At 44.5% G+C, this 11,261-nt stretch overlaps 1 protein-coding gene across 3 annotated transcripts in view; it reads right to left on the reverse strand.

Moving 5' to 3' along the window:
• Nucleotides 1–11,175, reverse strand: part of LOC310687185 (uncharacterized protein) — a 34,066-nt gene extending 22,891 nt beyond the window's left edge. Inside the window, exons 1-7 of one of the 3 annotated variants that reach the window (XM_083462006.1) lie at nucleotides 10,558–11,175; nucleotides 8,849–8,992; nucleotides 6,634–6,835; nucleotides 5,500–5,639; nucleotides 3,830–3,944; nucleotides 2,208–2,382; nucleotides 1,066–1,177 (exon numbers count right to left, since the gene is read on the reverse strand). In XM_083462006.1, coding sequence (XP_083318132.1) covers nucleotides 1,066–1,177; nucleotides 2,208–2,382; nucleotides 3,830–3,944; nucleotides 5,500–5,584 — 487 coding nt within the window. In that variant the 5' untranslated portion in view covers nucleotides 5,585–5,639; nucleotides 6,634–6,835; nucleotides 8,849–8,992; nucleotides 10,558–11,175. Of the gene's footprint in view, nucleotides 1–1,065; nucleotides 1,178–2,207; nucleotides 2,383–3,829; nucleotides 3,945–5,499; nucleotides 5,640–6,633; nucleotides 6,836–8,848; nucleotides 9,576–9,954 lie in introns of those variants that run through there. The other 2 variants (XM_083462005.1, XM_083462007.1) reach the window with 2 other exon arrangements.
• Nucleotides 11,176–11,261: the final 86 nt, after the last annotated feature.

Here is an 11,261-nt window from a genome sequence, read left to right on the forward strand (position 1 = left end):
CATGAGATTTTGTGGTATTTCAGTGCATAGCTGTCAACCTTCCTGTTTTTTTGCGGGAATTTCCCTTATTGCAGCGCCGTTTCCCGCTGCTTCCTGCTGCTATCCCGGATTGTTAGATATCCCGTAGACTGTCCCCAGGACAGGTGAGGCTGCTGATCCCTTATTTTTAAGGCTGCTGATCCCTTATTTTCAAATCTGAAAGTTGACAGCTATGTTTCGGTGAGATCTCGGTACTACTGCTTCTCCATCAGTGGCAGAGGGGGTGGGGTGGGGAGGGCAGCGTGCCTGCAGAGGCACTGCCTCGTGGGCTTCTGCTGCCTAAGGCGGCTGCCTCAGCCCACCTCATGAGTTGGCCAGCCCTGGATTAATCCTATACATGGCTACTCCAAAATAAGTTGTGTTGGTTTCAGTGAAGTGAACCCATTGCTTTTTTTTCTGGGGGGACGAAGGGGTACACATACCCCTAAACATTTTGTGAATCTTTGTCCATTTACTGTATTTATTTTTTCTGATTTGAACTATAAAATGGTGATTTTCTTGAGTCTTTTCTTGAGTTTTTAAAGAAAAAAAAGCACTGAGTGTACCCCATGGCAAGTGTGTATAGGATTGTAGCCCTAAACGAGTGAATGCATTTAACCCGATGTGTTTCGAAGTAGCAACTGCAAGGTGTGTGGGATGGATCAGTTTCGAGACTGTGCTATATATGAATTGGGGAGGGTGTCCTGGTTCTCACCTCTAGAACAGAGGGGAAGCAGGGTAGGGAGGGAAGAATGTGAAGAAATGCCATTAACTCAGATGTAGCCCATGTGGTGCCCTGCAGATGCTGCTGGACTATAACTCCCATCATCTTTGTAGGCTGAGCTTATGGGAATTAGCATCCAAAAGTATCTGAAAGGCCCCAAGTTTTCCATTCCTAGAGGAGATCCATAAAATGGTAGGTGATAATAGGCCTAGAATTCATATATATATATATTAACATAAACAGCATTTAGCACTTAACCTCTGGTTATAAAATCAAAACAGCATTCGGAATTTAATTTCTAGTTATAAAATTAAGTCTCTTACTCTTCTCTCCTCCACGGTGAACCCCTCCAATTCCTCCTGTCACAAATACAGGGATCTTTGCTTTGTGTGCCACAATCATGGTTCCAGCCACAGTTGTACCACCAGACAAGCCCTGTGTGGAACAAGCCAGTCATAATCTAGTTTGCGCAAGACCCTCAAGCAAGGAGTGCTTAGACTCCAACCCTCTCACATCGTTCCACCACTGGGCAAAATACAGCAATGTCAGCCAACCTGGGTGGCTCGAAAAGGAGACTAGGCAAATTAATGGAGACAAGGCTATCCATGGCTACTGGTCATAAGAACTGTAAACTACAGAGGTGGGGAACCTGGACCTAATTAAGCTTACTAGGTCGCCCCATTTGGCCCGCAAGTAACTGCTTTGGTCACCCTGCGTGATGACCTCCGCTGGGAGAGATTCAGAGGAAATATGTATGTTAATTTTCCTTGACCTCTCAGCAGCTTTCAATACTATCAAGCACTGTATCCTTCTGGGGTGGCTGTCTGAGTTGGGGGTAGGTGGCACTGCTTTGCAGTGGTTCCAGGTCAAAGGCCTGGAAACGATGCCTTATGAGGAACGGCTAAGGGAGCTGGGCATGTTTAGCCTGGAGAAGAGGAGGTTAAGGGGTGATATGATAGCCATGTTCAAATATATAAAAGGATGTCACATAGAGGAGGGAGAAAGGTTGTTTTCTGCTGCTCCAGAGAAGCGGACACGGAGCAATGGATCCAAACTACAAGAAAGAAGATTCCACCTAAACATTAGGAAGAACTTCCTGACAGTAAGAGCTGTTCGACAGTGGAATTTGCTACCAAGGAGTGTGGTGGAGTCTCCTTCTTTGGAGGTCTTTAAGCAGAGGCTTGGCAACCATATGTCAGGAGTGCTCTGATGGTGTTTCCTGCTTGGCAGGGGGTTGGACTCGATGGCCCTTGTGGTCTCTTCCAACTCTATGATTCTATGATTCTATGATTCTATGATTCTATGATTCTATGATTCTATGATTCTATTCAGTCCTACTGATCCAGCAGGGTCTTTTCATGTTCTTAGGTTATGTTCAGAGATTATGTGTGCCCTATAGAGATTTGAACCAGGGGAACGTAAAAGAAAACAAACCACCACCACCCCCGAGAATTCAGTCCAATACCTGACTGAGAATGTAGGGAAGATCCCTCCGAGACACCTTTATTGTGTTTTTGCTCTTGGCCAAAGTCTCAAGCTGTTCATTCTGGAGGCCCACGTGGATGCGGCCGCTTAAAATGCCGATAGTTGCTGGCACGGACCCATTTGCTCTTATTATTTCTTCTACCTCTCTGGCCATGCTGGTGCATTGCGAGCAACGCAAAAGAAGAAGAAGGCAAAATAAGTTGCCATGGTATTAAAAACTGTACTCCTCACCCAATCCCTCACCACACCCTCATTTACATTTCATTTCCTTCCCCTGTGGATCCTCTACATAATCTTGGGTTAGTTTTAATGGCGATGAGGTTCTTGCGTTATCAATTTATGGCCAGATTGTCAGCACAGGGATAAATCAGCTATGGGGAACCCTTGGCCTTTCAGGTGTTGTTGGGAGTACAGTTTCCATCACCTCCGACCATTCTGCAATGCTGACTGAGGCTGATGGGAGTTGGAGTCCAACAACATCTAGAGTGCCACAGGTTCCCCAATCCCTGCTCAAAAATGTAGGTGGCAATCTGGGATCCCCACTGTCCTAACAGCCCTGCCTTTAGCCAACATAAAGCCTATTCTCTAGTATGTCAAGGTTATTGACCAGTGCTATTTTTCTAGAAAAAGAGGTGCCGGAACGCACCATGACCCCCTCCCCTGTTCTCTTATAATGGCAATGGAGCCCACCTGAGAGGTGCCGGGACTGAGTTCTGGTGAGCTCCGGCTGAAAAAAATGCCCTGGTTTTATCTATTCTGAATGGCAATCTGCACAGAGAGAAATCATTTGGTGTATCCTTCCTCAGATTGTACACATTCCCTGATGCGCTGCTTTTCTAATTGCAACGAACTTTTTCCACCCAGAGGAGTGTTCAAGCATGCAATTCCCTCACTTGCAATCTGCAGTGGTACCTTAATCCTAAAGAGACTGTGCCATCTGTTCATTTGCTGTGCAAAGACTGCCCCAGATAGGCTTATCAAGCTTCACTACCATCAAAAATGTATGGTTATAGGAATATGAAACAGGCTTAAGTGGATCCTACCTTCATGTATATGTTTATTACTTGGTGACTGCAACTTCAGGCAATAGCTAGAACTTTTGAAGCAGCCATTGAAGGTCAAATGTAATTGACAGAGCTGTCATTTTTCCTGATGACCTCAGCATTGTTACGGTGTGGCCCGGGGGGGGGGGGCTCTTGTCGTGGATCCCATATTTTCTGCCACTTCCATTTTCTTAAAATTTTCCCCAAAAGCCACTCACCCAGTGGCTGGGTACAATGCAAAATGCATTACTGGTGAAGACCCCTGCCACTCAGCCACCCCCTCAACTTCCCAGGGCTGTCTACATAAATTAGCACATGCAAATTCTATGTAGATTTGTGTCAGGGGCTTCTGCTCCAAGTCCTTTAAATACCTAGCAGTGCCCCTGACCTGGTGACCCCAGAAATAGTCCTTTTCAATGAAGGCAGTTCATGAGTTCAGTTTAGCTGCAGATCAACAAGCAATGAGATGTCAGGAAAGGTGTGTGCATGTGGGCATCAGTCTCTGGCCTAGTCCAGCTTGCAGCTTTCACTGTGCAAGAAAATTATAGTCTCTGCCTACCTCAGATTCTGGGGATATGGCATGCCGTGTGTAATGATGGTGCTCTCCAAGGCAACGACAGGCCTCCTGCTGTCCAGGGCCTCCCTCACCAAAGGGTGGATGCAGAAGTTGCTGCCTAGAGCAAAATATAAACACTGTCGATATCTAATGGGAAAGTGTGACAATCAGGGCAGGAGTCCAGGGCCTCAAAGAGCAGAAGGGCTCCAAACACAGCAGGGCTTTGCTTGCATTTTGAAATGTAAGTGAAGTGACACATATGATCATTTAAAGAGGGAGCCATTAAGGGTGCAGTCCAACTCTGGTGAACAGCAGCTGGGCTTAATGGAATGTGGGAACCACTGCCACATCTGTAGCCCCCACCGCTTGCGCCATCCAAAACAGAAGGCAAGGTGGGGGAGGAGTGGAAAATTTTGTATTTTTACTACACCTGCGAAAGGCTGCCATAGCAGAAAACTCTAGATTGGGGCCATTGCTACAACTTGCCAATAGCTTGGGATCCAGTGGATCCTTGGCTAGCTGAGATCCACCCCCTGCCCTCCTCCCACTCCTGAAATGCCACATGGGGGGGGGGGACACATGCACCAGCTACCACCTGTGGAAAACCTCAGTGGCAGCTGCTGCCAATGTGTTGTTTTTGTCAGGAGTTTAGCCTACACTTGAGTAGGACCCTGGCAGAGACACACGCCCAACTGGCATGTTCCCTCCCTCCTGGTCGATCGTTCGGGAGCTTCATAAGCTTTCTTCAGCCCAAACATCACAGCGACTGATGCCAACAGACATCGGCACACTTAGGGATCTGCAGAGTCTTCGCAGCTTTGCGTAACAGACCTCAGCAACTCAGCATTTTGGCTAATCTACTTTATTTACATATAAACACACACAGAGCACTGCAACATGGTTCCCTCTCTCTAGCATCAGACAGCAAAGAGAAAATGAACAAAGGACAATAGTCCCACTTCACAGAACACAGTAACACAAACATCCTGTCTCCATCACTTCCCACTCTGTGGAGTCAAAACATATACCATCATGTGAAAGACAACAATCCCATGACTGCAATCATAGATCAGGAACTCTAACAGTTTTTGCGGGTGCAGTTGGGGCTTCTGAGGCAACAGAGCCACTCCACTGGCACAGCCCAGCACAGCCAAACAGAGGGGGACAGAGGGACACTGTGGCCTCATCCAAACCCCCTCCAGTGCAGTAGATTTAAAAATACCTAACTATACAACTGCTCATGGTGTGTATTCTGAACTACAAAAAGCCTGGGTTTTGAAAGCAGATTTGTTGCATTAGAACAGTGGCAGACTTTGGGCTCTCAAATTCAAGCAGCACCCTGTGCAATGCTAAAATTTGGTGTGCGCTTCCCCTTCATTCTACAGCGCTGTTGTGGTGCCCCCTGCAGTGTGGTGCTCCATGCGGCCAAACTAGTCGCGCTACCCTAACACTGCTTCTGAACTAGGGTGACAGAGAGCATCAATCCACTACAAATGCACAAATTAAATGCTCCAGTGTGCACTTGAATCCACCCTGCAAAATAATGGCAGTCTGAAGGAACCCTAACTGGTGATGAGTTATCAGGTGATGTACATGTATGCATGAACCAGCCTTAATACTGCACACAAGGGTGGCATAAAAAAGAGAATGCAATCTCTTCAAGAAACACTCACCGTTCAAGTATCTTCTTATTTGGAGAACACGAGAAGCCACAGAAGCCACACGGCCTCCCAAGGTAAAGGCAGGTTTCAAAATCATTCTTTGATTGAAGAGAAGGCCAATTCATGAAGACCAACGCTGTCAAAAAGTGTGTCTGAAAATTTGTGCCTGTTCTCAGACTTTAATTGACTTGCAAGCTGGTCCCTTCCTTATCATTTATTTAGGCATTTATGTTGTTGTATCATCACATCATGCCCCTCAAAAGTGGCTTCCAATGTGTAGTCAAAGACCACACATCAACCCATCAGTTTATAAAACTGCATAATATTCATGATAAAAGGGAAACTAAGGGAGAATGGAAATGAAACAGAGAACCTCAGATTAAACCTCAAATTTCCTTTTTCAAAGTTTTCCAGCCCAAATGGAAGCTCACGGGAAGAGCATCTGCCTGGCATGCAGAAGGTCTCTGGTCCAACCCTCAGCATCTCATAGGAGGGCTGGGAGAGGTTCCTACCTAGAATCCTCAAGAGCTGCTGCCTGTCAGTAGTCTGAGTATAAGGCAGCTTCCTACATTTCTAACTATAACAGAATTACAAAAGACACCAGCTAAATATTCAGGTAACTATTCCAGGACCAACCACACAATTTAGTGCTCTCGGCCTTGCATTCCAGGATCACTATAATTAGAGTTCCTAGAACAATTTATCCAAAATTAGAGTGATTTCTCCATCTGAGTTAAGGACTGAGTTACATGGTGAGGTTTATACTGCTCAGCTTAGTTAGCTCAGCACCAAGTATATATTGCACACAGAAAATTTTGTGTGCTAGCCACCCTGATGCAAAATACTAAAAACTAAATATCAACTAAGTTTACCTTCCAGGCAAACGCAGTTTGGTTTCACTATGAGTCCTTTTAAAAACAGTCTACACTTTGTTGAAACTAAGCAAGAGCCACCAATGTATTTTTAAAAATTATCTTATGCTACTCTCCTAAGCAAACCCTGCATTCTTAATGATAGGACCCTCATTTTTATTTTAGGTTTTGCTCAGCTGCACCTTTGATTCTTCCCATCCTCTTAGCAATCTGGTATTTAACTAGCATTGGCCTTTGACAGAAGAAGAAGGTGGCAATGTGTCTGGATCCTTACCTCTACGAGCGCTCCTTGTTTCCACCATATGCTGGCTGAACTTTCCATATGACCAGCGCTGCAAGAAGATGAGCCTGTTGGGAATTGCAACAGACTGATCTTGGCTCCAGCTGTCCTGCATTCCAGCCATGGACTCCACGCCAAGCAAGTCCATTTATCATTAACAGGATAAAGCAGCTGGCATTCTGGAACTACTCTCTGCCTTGGGGAAAGGGAAGGCTGTTGTCAAATTGGAGAAAACATCTGTGATCTCCATGACTTTTGGTGCTTTTCCATGCTCAGCACCGTCAATTTCATGCATCTCTCCGGAGAAATCAAAGTCAGTTTTGGATAATATTTCAGAGTTCCTATGGTGGTTTTAGGCAAGAGCACAAAACATGCAATACAGCAGGAAAATAGTGGATTTGCCATTTGCCACCCAAAATCAGGTAAATCTGATAAGAGGGGAAGGGGTGGAATCTGAGATTAACACAGGCTGCACTCTTTGAAACTGCCATAGCTATCAACTGTACTAGCTCTGACTGAAATGAGCCCCTTTCTCCTAAACATTGCTCAGCTGCTGAGCTGTTATGCAATGTTTATGAACTCCTCGGTTTTGTTTCATGAAAAAACAAACAAACTGTGCATGCCTAAGTCTCAGGGACAGATGGGGCTGTGTTGTGTTCAAGGGTCGCAATTCAGAATAGGTAGAAAGCTGTGCCATCAAAGCACTGTTCACTTGTTAGGCTGTGTGTATGTGTTAAATGGTGAGAGTAACCTTTGAATTAACTTTTGTATGCAAATAGTGTAGATGTACTTATATGGATGTGAATGAATAAGTGTGACAGTGGGAGGAGTGGATTGACAGAAGCCATTTTTCACACAATTCACGTCTGCAAATGTTTGCAGGTCTCCAGTTATACTCTCCTGTTGTTATACTTTTCTTCCTAGCTGTGCAACTTTAAAAGGGTGGGGTACGTTTTAACATTAATCAGCCACGCTGGATTGCTGCCCTCCGTTGTCAATACATTCTGTATTACAATAGAAAATTAAGACTCCAATGTTACAATAACAGTTCCTTGGACTGAACAAGATTGCCCCGTTTTGATTGTAATAGAGCCTGATAAGTGAAATACTAACAAATGATGACAACAGATGGAGGAGGCATGGAGTGAATGATGAATCTCCTCACACATTAAGCATACCTAAACATATAAAGGGTTACTGAAATGAACATGTACTGTATTTGAAAACATATGTAAGGATCACTCACCTGTGTTTTTTTTTTGTTTTGTTATTCTGTTCCCCTCACTCATTACTATGTTTCTTATACAGCAGGTCTGTGTGAGAAAGATTAAGTGGGCACAAATATATTAAAAAATGGCAACATTCAGAAACCAGGGACAGAACATTGTGGTACCCCAGGACACTCTGAAAGTTGCCATTTTTCAAAAAAGAGACTTCAAATAAATTACTGAATTGTGATCAAATGATCCTTACTGCTGCAAATCTTTTATTTATTTATTTTTGCAGCTTGGCTTAATTATTAGTATGAATTATCTGTTTACAGTGGTACCTCGGGTTACATACGCTTCAGGTTACAGACTCCGCTAACCCAGAAATATTACCTCGGGTTAAGAACTTTGCTTCAGGATGAGAACAGACATCATGCTCCGGCAGCGTGGCAGCAGCAGGAGGCCCCATTAGCTAAAGTGGTGCTTCAGGTTAAGAACAGTTTCAGGTTAAGAATGGACCTCCGGAACGAATTAAGTACTTAACCTGAGGTACCACTGTATTGATGTGCTTTTAGATCTTGGGGTTTTTTAAATTAGTGATGTGCATTGCCTAGAGCAGGGGTCTGCAACCTTTAAGACAAAAAGAGCCACTTGGACCCGTTTCCGAAGAAAAAACAACAACTGGGAGCCGCAAAACCATTGCGACATTTAAAACAAATATATCTCCGGAGCCACGATCTGACAGCGGGCAGGAAGGTGACGTCGGGACGGTGCGTGACTAACGCATGCACCGCCCCCATGCGACGTCACAGCCAGTACAGCGCCCGCCACAGTGAGGAGACAATGCGCCTCCTCCCCTCGCTAGTATCCGCCCCGGAGCCGCAGCAAAGATGTAAAAGAGCCACATGCGGCTCCGGAGCCGTGAGTTGCAGACCCCTGGCCTAGAGGCTTATACAGCTTATTAAAAGAAGAAAAATAAAACAGAAAAATAAGATAAATACCACAAAAGGCTCTTCTTTTATTTTCAATGGAAATGAGGAAGAAAAGTTAAATAAATATTTATTGAGATTCTTCTTGGAAGCTGACCACCAAACCATTGCAAGGTACTAGAAAAATCTGGTGTCAACATGATGGGATAGTGGTATCTGCAAAAGTATTAAAAAATTAATAAAACAAATAAGGACATTACATAATCCATGTTCTAAGAATGCATTCAGACAACTTGGTTTTGCCTTATTAAACATATAACATGTAATGAAAATGCATTGTGTCCTCTAAACATGCATGGCCTCTAATGGGACGATGCTTTGGGTTAATTTTCTATACTACAAGGAAACTTCTTTAATGAAAATAAAAAAACTGTTTTTACTGAAAATATGGCCAAACAATGTACTGCTTGCATAATCTTGACCTAGCTTTTGTTTTGTATCCGACCTCTTACTGCAAATAAGTTTGCTATGGTGGTGGTGTATATTTTATGTTTGAAAACAAAAAAGTAAAATTATATTTTTAAAATTAAAAAAAGCAAGCAAGAATTTTACTAAGAAGTTTGAGTCTATCAATTTTGCATTAAATGTGAAAATGCTTTCTTCTCCCACTATAAATGTTCAGTTGCATGGTAAAGCTAAGTTGGTTGTTTAATCTTCCATTATCACTGATGTGAATGGTGATTGTGCGTTATTCTGTGTACATTAAAACTTTACACAGAAAGACTCTGTCCCCCCAAACCTTCTCTGTATAAATAAAATGTAAATGTACCCCTGCCCGTATGGGCCAGTCATGTCCGACTCTAGGGTTGCGCGCTCATCTTGCTCAAGAGGCCGGGAGCCAGCGCTGTCCGGAGACACTTCCGGGTCACGTGGCCAGCGTGACTAAGCGGCATCTGGCGAGCCAGACCAGCGCAGCACATGGAAACGCCGTTTACCTTCCCGCTAGAAAGCGGTCCCTATTTATCTACTTGCACTTAGGGGTGCTTTCGAACTGCTAGGTGGGCAGGAGCTGGGACCGAACGACGGGAGCTCACCCCGCCGCGGGGATTCGAACCGCCGACCTTGCGATCAGCAAGTCCTAGGCACTGAGGTTTTACCCACAGCGCCACCCCCCAAACCTTCTCTATATACTTGCATGTAAATCAGCTTCTAACCCTGTTAACATATAATATCTCTGGTCAGAGTCCTGCATTGGTTGCTGATTTGCTACCATTGGTTTGCTGATTTGCTTGTGAAGAAATGATGTGAAACTATGTAGCTTGCAATCTGAGCAAGGCCACAGGCGGACATGTGGAATGCCTAATGTTTATGCGACCTGATAGTTGCGAGAAGGATGGGAAGAGAGGCTGAAGATAAGCAGGAGGAGCTGCTCTCAAGGCCATGGAACAGAGTCTACTTCAAAGGAACTCTGATAGACTAGGAATGTAGCCGCTGATAAGTGTACATGAGCAATGTATGAAAACGGCAACAAAATGTAACAAAATAGCTTAAAGTTCTTTGTTTGAGGAGGTTCAGTATACATTGCTGGGGCAATTCTTGCCTCCATCTTTCTTGGCCATCAGATCACCCTCCCAGGTACTTTTGCATTTAGATTTGGTCTCTATTTGTATAGTCCCACTTGGATAACACACACTGTGTTAGGATGTGAGATTTCCCACAACACTATTAGTATGCGAAGCCCTTAACGGTTTGGGACCAGATTACTTGCAATATCTTCTTACCCGCTGACTGCTTCAGTCTGAGGAAACGGAATTGTTACAGAATGCCACCTTTGTTCCACTTTGGAACTCACCGCCTATAGGTGTCAGGGAGGTGCTTTCACCGTACCATTTCGCGTACCTGCTCAAAACACCTACGTTTAGACAAGCGTATCCGGACAATGTCAACATGCATTGCAATCTGGTTTTCAGCTTAGCGGTTATTTTTAAATTTCTTTTAATGTTTTATATAGTGGTGCCTAAGCTTTCTTCCAATAATTTATTGTTTTGTGTAAACCGCTTTGAGGTTTTATTACAATCAAGCAAGCGTATAAATCTGAAATAAATAAAAGTAAATCAAGAAATGTATTGTGATAGTAACAATTGGAAGCTGAAATAGAACGCTTTAGGCCTCTAACTGAAGTGGGTTCTTCTTATGCCAAATTAAATTATGTTCGTCTTTAGGATGCCACAAAAAGACTCGTCCATGTTCCCGGTGTGTATTTGGGCTTTGAGACCCCAAAGCTTCGCCCCATAACCGAGCGAGCTCCCCATGGAGCCGCGACAGAGAAAAGGAACCCAAAACCCCATAGACCTCTCTCGCCAACCGCCGCTCGCGCGAAGTGAAGCCCGACGCCCGTTTGCAGGTGGTTCCCCCGCCCAAGCCCCGCCTCCGGGTCTGGCGTCACAACTCCCCCACGTCCGTCTAACCCAGTGGGCGCGGCTTC

The sequence above is a fragment of the Podarcis liolepis genome (assembly GCF_965112155.1).
Source record: "Podarcis liolepis genome assembly, chromosome: 10".
Classification (NCBI taxonomy): Eukaryota; Metazoa; Chordata; class Lepidosauria; order Squamata; family Lacertidae; genus Podarcis; species Podarcis liolepis.